The sequence below is a fragment of the Sminthopsis crassicaudata genome, chromosome 4, assembly GCF_048593235.1.
Source record: "Sminthopsis crassicaudata isolate SCR6 chromosome 4, ASM4859323v1, whole genome shotgun sequence".
NCBI classification, from domain to species: Eukaryota; Metazoa; Chordata; class Mammalia; order Dasyuromorphia; family Dasyuridae; genus Sminthopsis; species Sminthopsis crassicaudata.
In genome coordinates this window covers 10,960,107-10,984,133 of record NC_133620.1, presented here as the reverse complement: position 1 = coordinate 10,984,133, position 24,027 = coordinate 10,960,107, and the positions used below count along the sequence as shown (strand labels likewise).

The 24,027-nt window shown below is 39.5% G+C and overlaps 1 protein-coding gene across 3 annotated transcripts in view; it reads left to right on the top strand.

The window, feature by feature from the left end:
- The window catches only part of DNAJC6 (DnaJ heat shock protein family (Hsp40) member C6), a 121,765-nt gene that overhangs the window by 32,984 nt on the left and 64,754 nt on the right, over window positions 1-24,027 (top strand). For all 3 annotated transcript variants that reach the window (XM_074265733.1, XM_074265735.1, XM_074265734.1), the window contains exon 2: window positions 22,772-22,922. In XM_074265733.1, the coding sequence (XP_074121834.1) occupies window positions 22,772-22,922 (151 nt within the window). The remainder of the gene's footprint in view (window positions 1-22,771; window positions 22,923-24,027) is intronic.

The window sequence follows — 24,027 nt, the reverse complement described above, 5'->3', positions numbered from 1 at the left end:
CAAGTCACTTAATCCCAGCCTCAGGGGGGAAAAAAAGAAAAAGAAAAAGAAAATAATCTATCAATTATAAATGTGAAGTCATATAAACTATTTCCATGTTAGCCTTATTGAAGAAAAAAAAAGGCAAGAGAAAAAATTATTCTCCAGTCTGAATTCTGAGTTTATCAATTCTCTCTCTGGAAGTTGATGGAGTTTTTTTTTCATCATAAATCATCTAGAATTGTCTTGGCTCACTGTATTGATCGAGTACCTAAGTCTTTCACTGTTGATCATTGTCATAATATTGGTGTTGCCACGTACAATGTTCTCCTGGTTCTGCTCACTTCACTTTGCATCAGTTCACGTAATTCTTCCTGGGTTTTTATGAGCCCACCCCCTTATGGTCACCAATCTGCTTGATACAACAGCGTTTCATCCAATCGTATACCGTTCCTCGGTTAATGGACATCCCTATAATTTCCCATTCTTTGCTGTTCTCCCGGTTGCTCTGGCTCTCTCCTGTCCTGGAATACTTTCTATGCTTTACCTCAGCCTCTGTGGATCCCAAACTCCATTCCGGGTTCACTTCAAGTGTGACCTTCCACATGGGCCCCTTTCAGTCTCCTCAGTCCTTGGCTCTGGCGCTCCCAGACTACTTCTGAGTTCAGGTCATAGGAAAAAGATGGCATCCCATGTCTGTGGGGCTGATCCAACTGGAATGCCTTCTTAGTCATTCTGTGATCCACACTGGGAAGCCGGAAGACTGGGGGAGTAAGCAGCCACTTCTGAAGCTTAGGCTACAAGAAAGGCTGATATCAGGGCGACAGGGACTTAAATATTGGGGCTAATCTAGTCCACTTCTACCTCAATCCCTGATCCAGCTGAGGCTTTTCAAGCTCTGTCATGGCTAATTCTTTTTACTTTGCTGCTTTGCTTCTTTCTAACAAAAGTTCTGCTTTTTGGGGGGCATTGGGCAGTGTTGTGACTCTAATTCATTGGATACTCCAAAATAGCCCGAGACCTGGTCTTTGTCTTTTTCTCCTTTGCCCAGTGAGAGTGAAGTCACTAAGTTAAAGGGCCCACCCATTTAGTCTCAGGCTGGCTGGGCTCTTTCTGCCGCCGATAATTGTGTGGCCAGGACTCCCTTTAGGTCTAAGGCTCATTTTTATGCGTGACGGAGAAGTTTCCACCAGAGAATCAACTGAAATTACATTTCAGGGATAATTTGAGTTCTTAAAGTTTCCTTCTAGTGCCTTGGGACCAAATACCTGCTTTTGAAAAATGTGGTCCAAAGGTTGCCCTACCCTTAGGGAAATGCACTGCTCTCCGCTGAATGCTGTTGCACAACTGGGAGTGATCTTGTAAATCTGATAACAACTTGGGTTCCTCCGTGGATGGGCTTGGACAGAGAGAACTGGGCCAGGCCCACAGCCTGGACCTCTTTAAATTCTGGGAGAGCAGAGAATGTCGAGAAGACACCAGCTTTGCCATTTACTCCCTCCGGACTGGCTTGTAAGAGCAGCAATGAGAATTTCAGCTTTGCCATTTATTCCCTAGGGACATTTTATTTAATATTTAAAAATTTTGCCTTCATTTATATCTGCAGCTCTTAGAATATCGCCTGAAATATAGCAGGTGTGAAATAAATGCTCATTGACTTGACTTGGGTCTCAACTTGCTCATTTCAAAAGGAGGGTATTGGACTCCATGGCCTAAGGCTGCCTCCAATTCTGGGTCTAGGACCTTAGGATCTTTTTTTTTTCTTTTTCTTTTTTTTTGAGGCTGGGATTAAGTGACTTGCCCAGGGTCACACAGCTAGGAAGTGTTAAGTGTTTGAGATCAGATTTGAACTTGGGTCTTCCTGAATTCAAGGCTGGTGCTCTATCCACTGCGCCCCCTAGCTGCCCCCGGATCTTAGGATCTTAAGGGTTACCATCAGCAGCAGCTTTTAGCATTCCTTCCCCAGGACGTCTTTCATTCTGTAGGGCACATTCAGAGTAACAAAATCTCAGTCATCTACCTCAGCCGGTATCTGCTGCTTGTAGTTGGTAGTGGAAGGGAGACATCATTGGGCCGAGAGTCAGGAATATCCCAGGCAGGAGATTTAACCTTTATTTGCTTCAGTTTTCAGCTATAAAATCAGAATAACCATAGTGTTCACTTTCCAGGGTTGTTTTGAGGATCAAATAAAATAATACTTCATAAAAGCACCTCCTACAATTACTGCACATAGTAGGCATTTTATAAATATCTCTCCCCCTTCCTTGTCTCTGAACCACAATTCCCTTGTCAACATCCCTCCTAGGTTCTCAGTTTTGCATAGGCAGTCTTGTCTTCTAGATAAGTTTTGGGTTCAAATCACGTCTCAGGTACTTATTAAGTGTTGACTCTATGGTGCAAGACAGTTAATTGCTCTGTGCCTCCGTTTTCTTATATGTAAGTGGGCATGGGACTTGGTGGTGTCCAATCTCCCATTTGGCTTTCAGTCTGCTCCTGGGATCCCTGACACTTGGATAATCAAGCTTTGCTTAAAGACCTCCGGTTGATGCAGACGTCCTATTTTCTATTTTCTCTGGGATCATTATCATTTGTTGGAAGATTTTCCTGGCATCAAGTCTAGCTCTAGCTTTCTGCCATTTGTTCTTGTCTCTGCCCTTTAGGGATCTCTCATAAGCAATCTTCTACCTTTGAACTCATGTCAGAAGCACAAGGTCCCTTTGTCTTAATTTGGTGAGAACTTGCTTCTTTGTATGTCATTTGTTCTCTTCATTAAAGTTTTTTGAAGGGAGGGACTCTTTTCACATGATCTTTGTGTCCTCTGCATTTAATGTCTAGTACACAGTAGGTGCTTTAATAAAAAATCCATAGGCTTGATGTGAAAAAGTCCTGAAAAGCACCACAGCACGAGAGATAGAATGGTGAAGGTAGAGACAAAAATGTGTGGGTTTAAGTCTCCTTCTGACTTGGGGCAGATGATTTCAAGTGGCTGAGCCTCAGTTAGCCCAACTGTCAAATGAGAATAAACCAGTAATCCACCAGTGTGGCCATCTGGGGTGATAATTTGGGAGAGAGAACATTTAGGTACACGGATTTGCATTCCAGAGTTTTCTGAATCTCTTATTTACCTCTTTTAAAAGGGAATTTCTTTTTTTTTTTTTTTGAATTATAAAAATTAATTTTATTTTGTTAAATATTTTGAAATTTCATGTAAAATTTTTTTAACAATCATTTTTTAAAAATTGAGTTCCAAATTTCTCCTCTCCCATCTTTCTCCCCCAGAAGGCCACAATTTGATATGGATTCTACATGACAAAACATATTTCTTTTTTTTATTATTATTATTTTTTAATTTTTTTATTATATATATATATATATATTTTATAATATTATCCCTTGTATTCATTTTTCCAAATTACCCCCCCTCCCTCTATTCCCTCCCCCCGATGACAGGCAATCCCATACATTTTACATGTGTTACAATATAGTCTAGGTACAATACATGTGTGCGAATATCATTTTCTTGTTGCACAATAAACATTAGAATCCGAAGGTACATGCAACCTGGGCAGACAGATATTAGTGCTAACAATTTACATTCACTTCCCAGTGTTTCTTCTCTGGGTGTAGCTACCTCTGTCCATCATTGATCAACTGGAAGTGAGTTGGCTCTTCTTTATGTTGAAGATTTCCACCTCCATCAGAATATATCTTCATACAGTATTGTTGTTGAAGTGTACAGTGATCTTCTGGTTCTATTCATTTCACTCAGCATCAGTTGATTTAAGTCTCTCCAGGCCTCTCTATATTCCTCCTGCTGGTCATTTCTTACCGAGCAATAATATTCCATAACCTTCATATACCACAATTTACCCAACCATTCTCCAACTGATGGACATCCATTCATCTTCCAGCTTCTAGCTACAACAAAAAGAGCTGCCACAAACATTTTGGCACATATATGTCCCTTTCCACTCTTTTGTATTTCTTTGGGATATAATCCCAGTAGTAGCGCTGCTGGGTCAAAGGGTATGCACAGTTTGATAACTTTTTGGGCATAATTCCAGATTGCTCTCCAGAATGGCTGGATTCTTTCACAACTCCACCAGCAATGTATTAGTGTCCCAATTTCCCCACATCCCCTCCAACATTTATCATTATTTGTTCCTGTCATCTTAGCCAATCTGACAGGTGTGTAGTGGTATCTCAGAGTGGTCTTAATTTGCATTTCTCTGATCAGTAGTGATTTGGAACACTAAAAGGGAATTTCTTTATCATTCAGTTGTTAGGAATTGGACTGACCGCCAAACGATAAAGAGAACAGAGTCTGTGATTTCCTCAGCACGAATAACTCTGAGTGAGGGCATTCCCTCGCTCGGTGCAGATCTTCTACAGAGATATCTGGGCCATGGAGACATTAAATTGTTCTCCCATAGTCACACAGCAAGAATGCATTAGAGGCAAAGCTTTTGAATCCAGCTCATCCTGACTCCAAAGCCAGGTCTCTCTTCCCTCTCCATTAGTAATACCCTGTTATTATTGTTCTGGCTTTTAGATTGTAAGTTCCTTGAGGAAAGGAGTCAGAGTTGTGTCATTTTGGTGTCCTAGCACTGAGCATATAGTTCCTTGCTGGCCCGGATATTTAATAATTTGTCCCATTGATTTGGACACTTACCCATTGTATTTCTGTTTGATCTTGAAAAGATTCTAAATTAGCAGGTGGATTATTTTAAATTCTAGAGATGTTGAATTGTGATCCTCAGCCGCCTTTATCTTGAGAGCCACTTTTCCAATTTTCTACTCATTTCACTCCTTTCTGCAATATTAATCTTTTTAAAGCTATTTCTTGATGCTTTATTAGTTCATCTTTATCAGTAACATGGGATTTTCTAAATGGACTCATATTACCCTCTTTCTAAGTCTGCTTATTGAATTGTAGGAAATTCTACTCTCTCTCTCATGGAATGGTGGCCAAAGAGCTGGAAAGGACCTTAGGGACCATCCCATCCAATCTGTGCCTCAAGGAGAATCCTCTACCAAGCTCTACTTTTTTCTTTTTTTGACTTATTAACATTTTCTCCTAATCCCTAATGGAGTTCCTTAGGACTCTCCTCTTGACTCCATCTGTACATAGTTTAAAACCAGACTTACTTGTATTAGTAATAAAGGGCTGGAGAATTTGTTCCTAAATGGAGAACAATGAGAATTTGACCACTTCAGAAAATACAAATGTTTACCTTTCTACTGTGACCAAGTAATTATTATGTGAATGCATTCAAATAAGATAAGATCCCTTCTTCCTTCCCTTTTCTTCCTCCCTTCCTTCTTCCCATTCCCACTACACAAGTCAGATTCAAATAATAAACAAGTTTTAACATTTGTTTTGAAAACTCTGAGTTCCAATTTCTCTCCCTTTCTTCCTGCCCCCCGGGTTGAAAAGGCACATGGGAAATTATGCAAAACATTTCCATAAAAGTCATGTGGCAAAAGAAAACATAGCTCTCCTCCTGCCACCTCCAGAAAAAATAAAAAAACCCAAAACAAACAAAAAATAAGTTCAAGAAAGTTAAAGTAAAAAAAAAAAAAAGCTTCAATCTGGATTCAGACACAATCGGTTCTTTCTCTGGGTATGGATGGTATTTTTCATCATAAATCCTTCAGCGTGTTCTTGGATCATTGTACTGCTGAGAATAGCAAAGTCATTCACGGCTGGTCATCCCACAGCATTGCTATTATTTTCTACATAGTACATTGCAGTGCTTGAGTGCGTGAAGGACTTTCCAGGTTTTTCTGAGAGCATCCTACTTATCATTTCTTACAGCATAATAGTATTTCCTCATAATCACATGGCACAATTTATACAGCCATCCCCCGTTGCTAGGCACCCCTCAGTTTCCAATTTTTTTATCCCCAGAAAAGAGCTGCTATTAACATTTTTGTACACGTGGATCCTTTTGCTTTTATAAATATTTTTGATTCATCTGTTTTGGGATTCATGCTTTGTAGTAGTATTATTAGGTCAAGGGATATATATGATGTTCTAGCCCTTTGGCCACAGCTCCAAAGTGCTCCACAGAATGGTTGAATCAGTTTGCAACTCTACCCACAATTCAGTTTTAGGCAAGAACTCTTAACTTGAGTGGACCTGCAGCCTCTTCAGGACAAATATTATTGATGGGGAGCCTTCGTTGTTCCAAAGCTTATAGACTGAGCTCAAAGTGGCAGGCCTGTAACTGACTCCCTTTAATGCCAAGTCCTTATTAGTCAGAATTATCTTTAATTTATCCTCTCCATGTCTTGTTTGTATATAATGGTGGTTGTCTTCCCATTAGGCGGGGAACTCTTTGAGAGCAAGGACCACCTTTTGCTTTTCTTTGCTTCCCCAGCACTTAGCACAGTGCCTGGCACACAGTAGGTACTTAATAAATGCATATTCTATTGACTGGTTCCAACTTCCACCTATTTCTTCCAAATATTTAAAGACTGATATTAATCCTCCCCCAATGTTTTTCTCCAGGCTATATATTCCTCAGTTCCTCTGACCAATCTTCCTAGGAGCTGATTCCTGGGATATGGAAGGAGACGATTGTAAGGGAGAATTGAGTTGCCCTCAAAGAAGTCGCGTGGCTCCAGTTAATACACTCTCAGTAATGTAAGAACTGGCAGATGTGATTACTGAGGCATTATCAGTACCACTTGAGAGATGCAGGAGAGGACCATTAAAGTGAAGAAAGTCTCTGTGTTATCTTGATGCTCAAAAATGGAAAGAAAGCAGGCTGAAAACTTCAGGCCAGTGAGCTTTACTCGGATTCTTGACGTGAGTCCTTAAAGCAGTGGTTGGTGAGTGTCTAGAAAAATCAGGTTCAGGCAGGGAAAATGTTGAGGAACGAGTGCAAGAGAACTGCAGAAAAAATGTGCTTAATACATGTAAGGATTTAAGCTTGGGGGAAAGAAATCAACATTTGGTTAAAAAAAAACACCAAAACAAACAAACAAACAAAAAAAACTGCTGAGAAAACTATACAGCAGACTGGAAATATCTTATACCGTTTACCAAGATAAGGTCAACATGGGTCTGTCACCTAAATATAAAGGGAGATATAAGAAAATAAAAAACGTGGAATATGTTATCTATTATGGATAAAACAAGAATTAATAAAAGGCAGATCCATTGTGGGATATAATAGGGGTAATTTTGATTATTTGCACAAAACCTTTTAAAATTTCATGTAAAGTGCAAAAAAAATTTGTGTAAAAAATGAAAATGTAGACTAAATTAGAAGGAAAGCAGAAAATTGGGGGGGGATTTTGTAGACAATTTCTTTAATAAAGGTTTCAAATTTCAAAAAACAGAAAACTTTATCAAATGGAACAGAGTGTGAAGGGAGACAGGAAGAGAGTTCAGAACTTAAAATGTAAGAAAATAAAATTGAATTAATTAACAAAAAGAAAATCCATGAGAGAATCTAGTTGCCCTCAACAAATAAGCTCCATCCCAGGACCCTGGAAGAACTCAAAAGTGTGTGTCACTTCTCTGTGATCTATGAACAAAAAAAGCTAGTGAGCAGAAAAGAGTCTGAAGACATGGAAGCAGGCAGATGTTATCAGGATTTCAAAAAGGAGAAGAAGGGCATGTCACACCATAGGCTTGTGAGTTTGTTTACAGTTCCTGGAAGAATTCTAGCATCTATATTTGGATGACTTTTGTTTGAGCATTATCGTCATTTCTGGATAGATTTCTCTTTCTTTCCTACTGAGCAAGCCTTTCCTTGTTACAAAGATTAAAAAAGAAATAGGGAAAAAGGCCAGCCAGCACCAGCCCTCCATACATCAGTGCTGATAAGTGATATTCCACCTCTGGCAGGGACGGGAGGGGCTCTGGCTCCTCTGCTTTGCTCCAGGGCCAAACTTGTATAACACATCATTCAAGAGATGAGTTTTTAGCCTTTGGAAGCAAGTGGCAATTGCTATGTGTCAGCATGGGCTTGTTCAGAACAAATCTCGCCAGCCTAACCTCATTGCCTTTTTTGACAGGGTTACTCTGCTAGACGAAGGGATGCCGTAAGCAATATTATACCTGGATTTCATTGAGGCATCTGACAAAGTCTGATCTTCTCTCTTTGGGAACAAAATAAGGGATGGGAGCAGAACTATGATAGGATAGTGATGGGGGCCCAGAACTGGCATTTCCCTGAATGGTGATGAGTAGATAATTGGGAGGCAAGTCCTTAGTGGAGTTTCCCAGAATTCTCCCCTTCCTGTTCATGTTTTAAAACCAGACTTACTTGTAATATTGATAAAGATCTGGAGAATTTGTTTCTAAAAGTCATGGAGAACAATGAGCATTTTACCACTTCAGAGAGTACAAATATTTGTCTTTCTACCATGACTAAGTGATTATTATTTGAATGCATTCAAATAAGATAATATCCCTTCTTCCTTCTTTCCTTTTCCTCTCTTCTTCTTCTCTTCTTCCCTCCCTTCCTTCTTCCCTTTCCCACTATATAGGCCAGATTCAAATAATAAACATGTATCAAATGCCATGTGTCAAGCATTGGGGATGCAGATACAAAGAATACCATAATCACTTCTCTCAAGGAGGTTCCATTTTTACCAGGGAAAATAATTATATATGAAATAAATACAAAATAAGTTGCAGGAAGGAAAGGTACTAGTAATTCAACGGGCTCAATAAAAGATTAGAAATAGGATCCTAGAATTTATAATTTCTTGGCTAACAAATTTAGATATGGAAAGGAAGTGAGAGGCTGAGGCTAAACTTATTTTACAGATGAGGAAACTGAGTCCTACGGAGATTAAATGAGTTGTTGAAGCCTGCAGATGTCTATGGTAGGATTTGAACTCAAAAATACTTGGTGCCTGATCCAGTGTCCTATGCACTATTTCATGCTGCCTTTTTAGAAGGAAAATTAGACAAGTAAAGGAGCCACTAAGTTCTGAAAGTACAAAGAAAAAATTTTGCAATAAGGAAGAAAAGGGAAAGCTTGGCCTGACGAGAATGATTTGAGCACACATCTAAAATCAACTTGGAGAAGCTAAAATTGTGAGCAAAAATGAATGCAGGAGTCGGCATTGCCTTAGGAGAGTCATTTGGGGAATGTTAAAGGTAAGAGGGAGCTGGACCTTGTAAAGAAAGTGAAGGATGAGACTTCCTCCAATTCTAGCTCTAATGGGGAGTGGAGATGGCATGGTACAGGCTAAGACCACCGCTTAGGGCTGGCTCCAGTACCCCAGAACAGAAAGAAGGCAGAATGAAGACTTTTTTTCTATTTATTCTTCCTCTGCCAAGGATATGCTATCTGTGCTTGAAAGGTCAGAATAAAAATGGCTAATGGGGAGCTGAAACTCAAGCTAAGCAAGGAGATGGTAACCGGGCACTTAGCCGCCCTTCCTTGAGTGGAAGTCACCAGCTCAAAATCCTTCTGCCAAGAAGGCTTAAAGAACTGGCTGGTATTGCTCAGCTGCTGTTAATGTCCTTTGCAAGATCCTGGAGGAGGGGAGAGTTACAACAGAAGGACAAATCTCTCCATTTTGCAAAGGAGGAGAGACAAGTCTGTTGATTATAGGTCTGTGAGCTTGAAATTAATTCAGGGGAAAATGCTGGAATATTTTATTCAAGGAAAAAGCAAGTGAAACTCTACAAAAGGAAGTGGAAGGTAAAACCCTTGAAGACAGGGACTATATTTCATGTTGTCTTTGCATCTTTATTGATCCAGGATGCTAATAGTCTCAGTACTACAGTCGTCTGAGAGATGGTTAAGTGCTTAATAAATTCTTGATGATTGATTGCTCTCTCCTTAGCTAGGTGATGCAGTAGCTGGAGCACTGAATCTTAGGGCAGGAATCTGATGAATCTAAACCAAGAATCTGAATTCAAATCTGATCTCAAAAACTTACTACCTGTAGGCAAATCATTGAACCTGCTTGCCTCAGTTTCCTCATCTTGTCTTTCCTAGACAAGGAAATGGCAAACCACTCCAGTATCTTTGCCAAGAAGACCAAGAATTGAACATAATTGAAAAATGATTGAACAACAATAATCTCTTTTTAGTGGAATATAAGCCAAAATTTTGCTTATGTCTCTGTATTCCCAGTGCTTAAATCACACGATACACATAGTAGGTGCTTGTCTGCTTGAACCGAAACAGTAAGAAAAAAGAGTCAGGATGGCTTCATCAGGAAGAGGTCTTGCCAGACTAACCTTGTTTTATTTTTTGACAGAATTAAATAAATCGTTCAAGGGAGTGTTCTAGATATAATCCTTTGAGACTTTAGCAAAGCATTTGGTAAGGTCTCATATTAATCTTTGATGGAAGATACAAAGACGTGAGCTAGCTAGACAACAGAGCTGAGAAGTATATTTGGAATTGAGCAGCCAAAGAGCAATCACAGGTGGTTTGATAATCTCCAGGAAAGCTCCCTTCCCCATAGATCTGTCCTTAACCCACTACTGTATCATATCTTTATTAATTCCTGGAATCAGGAACAGATGAAATATTTGCTAAATTTGCAAGGGACCCAGAAATAAGAGAGAGAAACCAATATATTGAATGAGATAGTCAAGACCCCCAAAATCTATACAGGGTGGAATGTTGGGCTAAATCTATTAAGAACAAATTCAATTTGGTTAAAAGTAAAGTCTTAATGCTTGAGTTTAAAAAACAAACAATTCCCTTCCCATAAAAAAAACTCTCCCAACGTTTTCAAATCAAAAATGAGGACTGGATAGAAATTGGTCTGAAGAAATCCTCAGATTATTAATGAACTTGATGTGTGTGTGATTTGGGGCATCTAAAAATGGTAATTCAGTCTTGGACTGCATTGAGAGAGGCACAGTGTTCAGGATCAGGAGGCCATAGTTCTAATGTAAGGTCATGTCTTGATTAAGCCCTAACTGAAGAATTGTGTTCAGACCTGGATACCACATAACAACAACAACAACAACAACAACAACAATAATAATAATAACAACAACAACAACAACACCTAACATTTGTAATGCTTTAAAGTTTACAAAGCACTTTATGAATGTCATCTCATTTGATTCTCAAAACTATCCTGGAAAAGAGGCACTGTTATTATTACCATTTTGCAGATGAGGAGACTAAGGTGGAGAAAAGTGTCTGAGGTCATATGTAAACTCAGGTCCTCCTGATTCCAGGTCCAGTACTCCATTCATTCTGATACCTAGATGTGTGTAATTTGTAGTAAAGATCCAGATTAATTACAGCAGGGCAGTTACAAGAATGATGGTCCTGGATATCCTAATTTAGGGAAATCTGCTGAACAAAGTGGGGATGTGTAGACTAGAGAAGACTTATTAGGAAAACATGATGTTCTAAGATAGTTAGCATGTGGGTGCTTTGTTTTACTTGGCTACAGAGAGTAGAACAAGCAGGTCTGGGGGCAAGTTTCCAAAGATTTCATATTTTTGTTGGGGATAAATCTAACAATTCCAAGTCTCCATAAGTAGAATGAGATGCTTGGGAAAGTAATTGGTATAACTTGAGATTGCTGTGTACAATGATCTCCTGGTTCTGCTCATTTCCCTTAGTATCAGTTCATGTAAGTCTCTCTGGGCCTTTCTAAAATCATCTTGCTGATTGTTTCTTATAGAACAGTAATATTCCATAACATTCATATATTATAATTTATTCAGTCATTCTCCAATTGATGGACATCCACTCACTTTCCAATTCTTTGCCTCTATAAAAAGGACCGCCACAAACATTTGTGCACATGTGGATCCTTTCCCTCCTTTATGATCTCTTTGGGATACAAGCCCAGTAAAAACACTACTGGGTCAAAGGGTATGCACAGTTTGGTAGCCCTTTGGGTATAGTTCCAAATCACTCTCCAGAATGGTTGGATCCATTCACAATTTCACCAACAATGCATCAGTGTCCCACTTTTCCCACATCCCCTCTAACATTTGTCATTATATTTTCCTGTCATCTTCGCCAATCTCAGAGTTGTCTAAATTTGCATTTCTTTGATCAATAATGATTGAGCATTTTTTCATATGCGTATAAATGTGTATAAATAAATGCGTTTTAATTTCTTAATCTGAAAATTGTCTGTTCATAGATTAGATTTTTTCTGAGGTACCAGGGAGAAGAAGTAGGAACCAAAGGTAGAAGTTGTAGAAAGACAGATTTTAATTTGAGGCAAAAAATCCCCTTTTAATAATTCCATTCCTCCCTCTCAAAGCAGAAAGAGTGTTCTCAGGAGTTAGTGAAGTTCCTATAACTGGAAGGCTTTAAGCAAACCACTCATTAGTTCTTTCATTGAAATGAAATTTATTGCAAAAATTGACAAAATAATTTTTCTCCCTTCCCTCTCCAATGAAAACAAAGAAAGGAAGAAAAAAAATCCAAACAAGTCAGCTTCAGATTAGACTGGATGGCCTTTCCAACTCCGAGGTGCTGATGTTTCATGCCATTGTATTTTATACACATTATTTTCCTCACTTTGCATTGGTAAGTTGTGTTCTAGGGCTTTCTGTTATAAATCTTTGGCCCCACATGGATCCTTCTTCTTTCCATATTCCTAGATGATAAAGAGAAGATGTACGACATTCTGGAGACCATTAGAACTTTCCATGAATGCAGAGAGAGGTCTGTGTTCCTCGATTGATTTCCTTTGTAAGTGAGGATACAAGGGCAAGTGAAGGGAGTGGTTAGGAGATGTGTTTCTTTTCTGTGAAGATTTTTGACATGTTTCATCACTTCTTAGGGGAAACAGTCCTTATGGTAATAGGGTGATAGCACCTTAGGATGATGGGAATGGATGAGAGCGAGAAATTCACAGTTCATATTCTCCATTAGTATGTAAACTCTTTACAAACGAGGATTGTTTCATGCTTTTACTTGGAAGCCCCTTGTCCTCCATATTGTCTGGAACAGAGTAGATATGCAATAAATGTTTCTAGATTGTGTGATTCACAGAATTATAGAATCAAAGAATCTGATTGTAGAATGAGATGCTTGGGAAAGTAATTGGTATAATCTTGCGATTGCTGTGTACAATGATCTCCTGGTTCTGCTCATTTCCCTTAGTATCAGTTCATGTTAATCTCTCTGGGATTCTCTAAAATCATCTTGCTGATTGTTTCTTATAGAACAGTAATATTCCATAACATTCATATATCATAATTTACTCAGCCATTCTCCAATTGATGGACATCCATTCACTTTCCAATTCCTTGCCTCTATAAAAAGGACTGCCACAAACATTTGTGCACATGTGGGTCCTTTCCCTCCTTTATGATCTCTTTGGGATACAAGCCCAGTAAAAACACCGCTGGTTCAAAGAGTATGCCCAGTTTGGTAGCCCTTTGGGCATAGTTCCAAATTACTCTCCAGAATGGTTACATCCAGAATCATTCTGTTGACCTTGGATCTGAAGCAGAAACTCCTTTCCAGCATACCTGTATCAGTGCTCATCTGACTCTGGTTTGTGACAGTTAACTTTACCATTTTTCTCTACTCAGTTTTGGACTCCTGGGAATCAAGACGTCATGGTCTTGAACCCTACGTAAAAGGGTTATCATGTAATCATTCTTTTTGCCATGTAGAAATACCTGAGGAGATGACCTAGGAGAGAAAAGAATAATTATTTAAAATAAAGAAGTCCTTTCCTGCCCCATCCTGATCCCAATCGTAGGACTTTCCCTACAAGAATTGCTTTCCTAGATAAAACTGTGAGAGTTGGGTTACAAGCCAGACTGATGATCTGGGGCGGGGGGCTCTTGTGATTATCCATCTGCTAGTGGCAGTTGGTCAGTAGTTGTCCCTTGTGGTGATGAGGAAAGACAGCTCCTTCTCCTCAGTGATCTCTACCCTCAGTGATGGTTACAGAAGCTGAGCTAGAACAAGACTAGCATCTGGGGTGGGGGGGATGTAACAGCCATTCAGAAGGCTCTTGGCTTCCCAGTTCTAGACAGTCTCCATCAAGGTAGCCATGCTTTGTCTTGATACATGCTGTCTCCTCGGTCTCCCTCAGGACATGTTCACAATCAGTTCTGAGTAATTGATTGAGCACAGAAGTATTCTAACCTAATGAAGTGGTTACTTTTGAGTAGATGAGATAATCAATACAAATCTATCTTCATTTCCATATGGGAATAATATCCAGAAATTATGTGAAAAAAAACAACAACACCCTTAACTACTTTTGGATGTGAGAAACAGGCAATGTGAGATGGGCATGTGGAGTAATAGTTGCTCCCCCTAACCCTAAATGGAGGCCCACCTTTGTCAAAGCCGGAACTGGCAAATTATCTATTATTTTGTGAATGGCAAGTAATACAAAAAAAATCTCCTGGGGATAGAAGAGCATAATAGAGATCCTAGCAGATCACAAAACACTACTACTGACATTTATTTAAGCACTTTAAGCCTTGCAAAATGCTTTAAATATTACTTAATTTTAAGCCAAACTAAATTATCTTGATAGGTTATTGTAAATCATTTCTCTAATTATTGAGAAGAATAAAGAACAAAGGCATTCTATAATTCTTCATGATTATCCCTTCTGCCCCGAAATGCTAGTTTTCACCTCCGGCCGCTTTTGTTCTGTAGCCAAGGAAGCATCAGGGACATTGAGCAACATGTAAGGACCCAATTGGCATTTCTGGTCTTGGGCCCTCAACCTTAGCTTTGGTTCAATCCAGGAAGAGACTTGTTAGCCACTTGGTTTTAAAAGGAAAAGAGCAAATGGCCTTGGAGTGGTAGGGAATATTAATCGGCCTTGCTCTATTGTTTTGCTCAAGTTTGGTTCATTAATCATTCCCCAAACTGGCCTATCTTGAGTCCTGTGGAACTATAACTCACAATGACAAGTGGTATGAGTCAATAGGATGCCCTGTGGATCTGTTTCTTTGAGGGTAGAGGAGGAGCTGGAAGAGCTACCCCCTGGAGATAACAGATATTTTCGGTATGGCTTCGGCTCACACTCTAAAAAGAGTCACCTGCTCTCATCTCTTCCAGGTATTTCACACACTCAATCCTCCTAGGTAATTACATCAGAGATGAGCCTCATTTGGTATTGTCACAAAACCATGTCACGCGTCCCTTAAGTACGCTAAGATATTGAACAGTGTTCCTGGAAAGCTCTTGGCCCTCTTCTAACTGGTAAATGGGAAAGAAAGAAAGCCCTACTTTCAGAGGGCTTTCGGGAAGGGCTTAATTACTCTCTGCAGGCCATGATGGAAAAGGCACTATGTGACCCCATGTCATATCAAGTCTGGAGCCATGGAGCCCAGAGGTTAGTGAATGCTGAGTCAAGGGAAAGCACAATATTTAAGTCCTCTTTGCTTAGTCTGCTTTTTGGAGGATGAAATTATTCTCTGAGGTGTGCTGCATTTCAGGAAGGTCTGGAGAATATGGAGAACATGTGGACTCAGAGAGATATCTATCTTAAAGGAGAATTGAGGCAATAGAACTTGATTTTGGTGAGAATTTGAAGGGCTATCGTTTAAAAAATAGATTAAAGGAGTTTTTCTTATTCCAGATCTAGAAGTGATCCATGGAAATGGGAGAGAGACAAATTAAGACTTGATTTAAGAAAAAAAAACTTTCTGACAATAAGAGCTGCCCTAAAATAGAGGGAGCAGCTTCCTTACATTGTGAGTTTCCCTTCCATGGAGACCCTCAAATAAAATTTATATCCTATCACATCATATTATATTGTGTCGTATTGTAGGATAGAACATCATAAATCATAGATTGACAGTTGAAAAGAGACCTCGGGTCCCATCTCTTTATTCATTCTCATTTTTACAAATGAGGAAACTCAGTCCCGAGTGGTTGACTTGTCTGGGGTCACAGATATAACCGAGATTATATCTGAACCTAGTCTTCTTCTGGTCAGTGCTCTTTCCTTCAACCCACGCTTCTTATGCAGTGATGCTTTTTTATTATAGCTTTTTATTTACCAGATATATGCATGAGTAATTTTTCAGCATTGACAGTTGCAAAATCTTTTGTTCCAATTTTTTTTCCCTCCTTCCCCCCATCCCCTCCCCCAGATGGCAGGTAGACCAATACATGTTAAATATGTTAAATGATGCTTTTAAAAAATCTACTTTGTGTTGGGATCCTTTCTGATTCTGAAAATTCTTTCTCAAAAGAACTATTCCTAAGTCATCGAGTAATACTTTAGAGACAGTTTCTATGATTTCCCCCTCCCATATATTTGTCGTTGTCACTATTTTTAAGAATTGTGTGAGTGGTCAGGAACTGAGACACAGTGCCTAAGCCATAGTCGGTGCTTCATAATTACCTCCTGATTTAGGGCCCTCTGCCTGTGAGAAGAGATCAGGGGCAATAACGTGTTGTCCCTTTTTTGTTTGTTTATTTCACCCTGTAGTGCTTTCTGAAGTTCTGTAGACATAACAACTGATGGTGTTCTATTTGAAATGGAGCCAAGCTAATTTGTCCCAGCCTAGTCACATGAGTCCAGTTAAGGTCAGATCAGAAGTTCATTGGACAAAGAACAATTTCTAAGCGGTATTAAGATGGAAAGTCATTGCATTAGACAGCACTTAAAAAGATCCCCAAATGGCTAATGATGTTTATCCTACCAAGCTTGAGATCAGATTTCTTTTCTGATATACACCAATTTTTTTTTTTTTGTTCCTCTGGATGTCAGTCATTCAAAAGGTATTTTTAAGTGTTTTGCGCTAAGCGTCGGAGGTATATCCAAAGAAAGGCAAAGGTCGTCCTCGTGGTGCTTGAAATCTAGTTGAGGAGTAAACAAGTCAGTATTGGGAAAGAAGGTGGGATGTGAGCTGAGGCTCGGAGGAAACCTGGAGGTGGAGGTGATGAAGAACATTCCAAGCGCGGAAAGAAGCGTCTCTTTCAAAGTACAGATAAAATCATCTCTGACCTGGGGACCTCAGGCTGATGCTTCTAGACACTAAATATATAGCGCAAGTACAGGCTGTTTATTTTTAAATCAGCAATTATTTCGGGTAGATTGACTTTGCCTTGACATGTTAGACCCCCCTAGCTGACAGGTAGGAAGTAAACTAGCTAATTACAGCTGGTTAGACCAGTGGACAAAGAATAGATTTGGTAAATGGAGAGTGTGGGGGTGCAATGAACCCATCACAAAGCAAACGTTTTCACAGTAAGGGAGGGTAGAGGTGATTTTGGCAATGGGGTAGGGGAAGGTTGAAGCTGGACCAGAGAAAATACCAAATGAGCAAGCTCTCTCAAAGGCAGTTCTTGTTTTCAAAGGCAGTTCTTGAAGAGCCATTATGGTTATGTCTCCCTTATCCCTCCCTTCTATTTTCCTCATTAGTTTCTCCCACCCATACTTCAGTGGGATTGGCTGTAAAAGGTTGCTTCTTCTGAGAAGGAGACCAAAGTCATGCCTTTTGATTGATTGCATGAAGGTAAAACCTCTATGATATAGAGAAAATAATGAAATTGCACCATTTGGGTTCAGTACAAACTTAGTTTAATAATCTGGGAGTTCACTATACCTTTTTTACCCTTCCCTAATTAATATACTATGTATCTCACCATTATAGCTATTTCAACCATTTTTCCCTCCTCATGCTTCCTCCAGCACTTTCTCTCCACCCTCTCAGCTAAGAGTCTTGCTTCATCTTTCACCTTCTCCTCCCAAAACGAAGGCCATTTGCCTAAAACTCCCCTTTCTCCCCTTTCTTCCCTTTCATGTCATTCAACCATCTTTGTACTCTATCTTGACCTCCACTAGGCTCTTTGACAAAGAGATTGTCCTTCTCTTTGTCACAATAAACTTCTCTACAAATATCCTCAGTCTCACGTCATTCTATCCACTCCAACAGATTGCTCTCATTATCTCCACTCTTTCTAATTTTCAATCTCTCCCTTTCTATGGGCTTCCTCCTCGCTACTTACCTACCTTCCTCTTCTCCTTCATGCTTTGAAAAAACCTTGCTTGATCTGATTGTCCCTGTTAGCTGTAGTCTAATTGTTTTCTGCTTCTCTGCAAAAATCTTTGGGAAAGATGTCTACAATTCATTTTTTTCATTTCTTACTTGCTTCTGATTCCTCTGCAGCTGGGCTTCTGTTCTCATCATTCAACTGAAATCTCCCTCTCCAAAGTCCACAGTGTTCTCCTCATTGTTAACCTAATGTCCTTTCCCCAGTCTTCATCCATCTTGACCTCCTTGTGGCCTATGACATTGATGATTACCAGCTCCTCCTGAATTCTCTTTCCATTTTAGGTTTTTATGACATTGCTTTCCACCTTTGTTTTTATCCTAGTTGGGATACTCCTTTTGAGTTCTATTTGTGGGTTTTTCAGGCCATACCTAGTGTTCCTCAAGTCTCTTTCCTGGACTGCCTCTTGGTGATCTCATCAGCTCCCAAGGATTTAGTTCTCTATGCAGATGATCCCCACATCTGTATATTCAGCCCTGACTTCTTTCATGAACTCTAGACCTACATTATCAACTGTCGTTTGTACTTCTCAAAAAAAGGTCTCCCTGTGAGCAGCTCAAAATAAAAATCCTCAAAACAGAGCTCATCTTTTCTATCATACTCTCTGCCGTTTTCAAGTATACTGTTGCTGTCCAGGGTACCTACATTCTCCTAGTCACTTGGATGTACAGTCTCAAGTCTCCTCTATACCTCATTTGCACTTAATCATACATCCACTGTAAGGCAAAATCTTGTTCTTTTTGCTTTTATGATCTCTTTCTTATGTGTTCACAGTTTTTCACTCACACAAAAATAATACAGACGTCTCTTACTGGACTCTTTTAACCCTTTTCTCTCTATCAAATCTCTTCCCACTTCAATTCCATACGATGTTTTCTTAGTTCTGCTCACTTCACTCAGCATCAGTTCCTGTAAGTCTCTCTAGGCTTTTCTGAAATCAGCCAGCTTGTCATTTCTTTTTTTTTTTTTATATATATATATATTTTATAATATTATCCCTTGTATTCATTTTTCCAAATTACCCCCCCTCCCTCTATTCCCTCCCCCCGACGACAGGCAATACCATACATTTTACATGTGTTACAATATAGTCTAGGTACAATACATGTGTGTGAATATCATTTTCTTGTTGCACAATAAACATTAGAATCCGAAGGTACATGCAACCTGGGCAGACAGATATTAGTGCTAACAATTTTCATTCCCCTCCCAGTGTTTCTTCTCTGGGTGTAGCTACCTCTGTCCATCATTGATCAACTGGAAGTGAGTTGGATCTTCTTTATGTTGAAGATTTCCACTTCCATCAGAATACATCCTCATACAGTATTGTTGTTGAAGTGTACAGTGATCTTCTGGTTCTGCTCATTTCACTCAGCATCAGTTGATTTAAGTCTCTCCAACCCTCTCTGTATTCCTCCTGCTGGTCATTTCTTACCGAGCAATAATATTCCATAACCTTCATATACCACAATTTACCCAACCATTCTCCAACTGATGGACATCCATTCATCTTCCAGTTTCTAGCTACAACAAAAAGAGCTGCCACAAACATTTTGGCACATATATGTCTCTTTCCGCTCTTTAGTATTTCTTTGGGATATAATCCCAGTAGTAGCGCCAGCTTGTCATTTCTTAAAGAGCCATAATATTCCATAACATTCATATCCCATAACTTAGTTAGCCAAAGGAAATGTCCTGTCGTCTCTAAGTTATAATCCTTCTCTGGGAGGAGGTTTCTTTTCTGTATAATCTTTTCCTCTGTGAGCAGGTTTCTTGGGAAGCTTCTGGAGCCTCCAGCCAGAGCGAAAGTAGAATCTTGAATCCTCTTCTTCCTGAATCCTGGCTCTGAATCTCCTCCAGCTCTTGTCCTTCCCCCTTTAACTGAGGGGCATCCACTCAGTTTCCAGTTCCTTACTATGAAAAAAGGGCTGCTACAAGCATTTTTGTACATATAGGACCTTTTCCCTTTTTATGATCCCTTTGGGATACAGACCCAGTAGAGACACTGCTGGATCAAAGGGTGTAGTCTGATAACCCGTTGGGCATTGTTCCAAATTTCTTTCCAAATCGGTCAGATCATTTCACAACTCCACCAGCAAGCATTTTCTTTTTAAAAATGAAAATAAAAATAAACATTTCAATATACAAAGGATACGAAAAACCCAGGATTATAAATGAAACTGACAATGTTTATCACTTTTTCAAAGTTCTTATTATTGAACATGATAGTAACAGCACTCCTACAATGCTTGGTTCTCTCCCATTCTGAACTGCCTTCTCTTGTCTTGTGTACATTTCAAAATGTTTCATGACTGACTCTCTTTCTCTCTCTTATTTTTTTTAATATCACTATTATTATTCATCCATTCTCCTTCCCCAACTCTCCCTCCCTGAGAGAAGCCCTCATTACCTGTAACAAATTAGCCAAGAAAAACAAAACAGATCCAGGATATTAGCATACCTGCCTTTTCAATAATTGCCAGTCTCCTGTTTTCTCATCTTTTTTCAATCTGATGATGAGAGGGTATACCTCAAAGATGTAATTAGCATTTTTATCGACAGTGATGTAGATCATTTTTATTTGGTTTCTGAGGGGTTGCATCTCTTCTTTGGAAAGTGACCTATGTGTGCCTCTTGCCCTGTATTAATTCAAACTCATGATGGGAAAGGGAGTGTATCTAGTAAGCATATTGATCATTCCACATTCTCAGCACTATTGCAGATCTGATTTAGCTTTGTCAAAGCATTTAGGAAGTAAATATATTTACATGAAAATACAGCCTCAGTCAGCCTAGGTGAAGCTTTTCCCAGGCAAACAGAGTACTGTTCTTGTTTTTACTTATGTGTATTTTAAAAGTTCTCCCTCTAGTTATGGAAATTTGTTTTTCTTTCTTTTTCATTTTTTTTTCCTTTTTGATGTGATTTTTCTTGTGCAGCATAATAAATGTGGAAATATGTATAGAAGAATTGCATATGTTTAATATATATTGGATTACTTGTTATCTAGAGGAAAGGAGTGGGGGAAAGAGAGGGAGAAAATTTTGGAGCACAAGATTTTGCAAGGGTGAATGTTGAAAAAATGTCTTTGCATATATTTTGAAAATAAAAAGCTATTATTTTTAAAAAATTACCTCACTCTATTTGCACAGCCAGACTGGGCTTTAAAACATCACTTCTAGCTTTTTTTCCTTTCATGGATCTGATCTGGAACAGTATAGGTGCCCACTTTTAAAAACCATTAGTTCAAAAAATATAATAACATTCTTATTATACTTTGTGTCCCAATTCATTTTCTATAATTCAACCATATCAAGGTAACAAATGGATTCTGGTGGTCATTTCGAATCCAACAGGGTTACAGAGCTCTAATGGACTTAGTTCAGTTTGAGGGATGCAAGCACTTGATTTATAGATCACCGGGAGATATTTATGTCTTTTAATAGTTCTCTGCCTTAAAATTCTATTCTGAAATGTAATAGAGAAGAGGAGAGTGCCCTAGATCATCAATCTGATGTCAGCTTTGGAACAATGCTATCGGGGAGGGAGTCCTAATTGGAAATGGACCTTTTGTTGGAGATGAGCAAGTGCAAAACACCTCTCCCCGTTCCCCCTCCCTCCGCCCAGATTTAGTAATCACCATATTAGAAATGATGACCAAATTTGCCTTCCAACTTGGGAATAATTTTGACACGATTACAGCAATACATCAGGTCCCATGAGAATGAACCTCAGAATCATTCTCTCTACTCTATCGAGCTAAACCTATTTATATCATCTTGCACTTTCTCACACCAGTTTTATGATATTTTAATCAGAGTTGTGAAGGGAGGATGACTCTGTGAACCTGGGCTTGGCTACCTTTTGAATCTAATGATGGTTGGGACCTGTGAACATGATTTATGAGTGTGTCTTTCTATGGTAACAGTGGAAGAGAGCAATAAATGAGTAGGGATGAGTGGGGAGTGTTAGGTAGCAGTCAAGGTAATAGTTTCTCGGTCAATAAACATTTATTAAGCACTTACTATGTGCAAGGTATTGGGCTTGGTGCTGGGGATACTAATAGCGCCCTCCCCCTCCTCTGAAAGCCAATCCCCTGCCTTCAAAGACAATCTAACTTTGTGTAGTGGGAGAAGTCAGAGAAATCCCAGAGCAGGACATCCAGGGAAGAAATAAGAAGATATCTGATTCGAATAGAGATTGGGGGGCTGGTGGCCCCATTTTCCAATGAGAGGAACAGAAGCTGGTGATAAGGTTAGACCACAAGGGGTCTTGAAGGATAAAGATTTTCCACAAATTAGCTTTTTGGGGTTGGGTGGAGACATCGGAAAAATCCCAGCTCGGTGCAACGAGGTGAAAAAAGTTAGGGGAATGGTGTGAGTGGGGAATTTTATTCTTGTTCCTGTTAGGACTGATTGAAAGCAGACTGGGGGTGCTGGAAGTTGCTATTTCGGGGAAGAAATAATTCTGTCCTTACAGCCAGGATAAGGATGTAAGCAGCTGGTGGGATCAGTGCTAGAGTAATACTGTCCTTTGTACTTTTCCATGATTCCCCAGTCCTTCTTTAGCCCTACTGGAGGCTTCGGGCAGGAGCAGTGTCTCCGGCAAAATATAACGGAGGAGTGCATGGTTTAGCACTTGATAGGGACATTGTGTGCAGCAGTTGGCTAGGATAACCTCCTGGTGCAGGGAACTATCTTTAAGCATGCTTCTTATTGGGTCAGCTATAATATGTTCTTCCTTAAACAAAGAAGATGAAGTTCCAATCTGAATGTCTGGCTCGGTTTTGTCTTGTTTTGATCTCAATTTGATTTCCTTTTTTGTTTTTCCTTTCTCAGGTGCCTCATCTCCAGACATGGAATCCAATTATGGCGGAGGTCTGCTTGACATGGTCAAAGGAGGTGCGGGACGGCTCTTTAGCAACCTAAAGGACAACCTCAAAGACACCATTAAGGACACGTCTTCCAAAGTCATGCAGTCCGTTGCCAGGTATGAACATCGTCTTTTCTGTACTTAAACAAACCTTTCTGTGTCGTGAGTCAGGTAACTAAAGCAAACCCTCTTAGCATTTGTTTTGCTCAAAGACAGCTGTGTTTATGGTATGGTTACATGGGATCAGTGGCCAAGAACCTTTCCTGCTGAGTGATGTCAAGGTTTGAAATGGCAGCGTGACTGGATACCCCGATGGGAAACTCAGGAAGACCTTTCTCCAAGTGCCATCGATTGGTTGTCTCATTGAAATTTTTGGTGTCTCTACCAGCTCTTTACAAATCCACATTGCTATAGGGAATTTCCTCATTGCATTAGATCATATTCAGTGAATTTTTAGGTCTGGGCAAAGGGGAAGAAAGTCACTGACTGATATGTTCTTCTGCAGAATAAGAAGGAGCATTCTTGGGGCAGCTAGGTGATGCAGTGGTTAGAGCACCAGCCCTGAAGTCAGGAGGACCTGAGTTCAAATCTTCCCTCAAACACTTAACACTTCCTAGCTGTGTGACCCTGGGCAAATCACTTAATCCCAGTTGCCTCAGGGAAAAAAAGAATGAGCATCTTTTGGAGTTTTTCCCATTGTCTATCTACTTCAACAGTATCAAATCTGAAACACCAACTAGAGGGCTTTCGAGACTCCTGAGTGCCAAATTCAATTAAAATTGACTTGGGAAATATTTCACAAAATAAATAATAATAGGGTACAACTAGATAATGTTAATTTGTGATTGGCCAAGTCAGTGAGCAGTTGTTGGGGTCTCCATTTCTCCTTGAGGTGGACCTAGCTTATGTTCCCCTTCTTGGCTTTTGCCATTATGCCTTCTTGACCCCTTTCCGTTAGGGGAGTTTTGGCCACTTTTTGATTTGAAGGCAAACTCATTTCATTTGTTAATGATTTTTAGAGACATTTTCTCTAGAGCAGTAACAGACATTATTCGAAACAGCAGGAGAGATCTGGGCTTTGGCATTTGGAGGTACTTTTTGATGAAACAACAAGCATTTATTGAGAACAGACTGAGGGCTGTTTCTGGCAAACATACCAGGGCTTCTTAAATTTTTTTCCTTCACAATCCCTTTTCTTTTATTTATTTATTTATTTATTTGT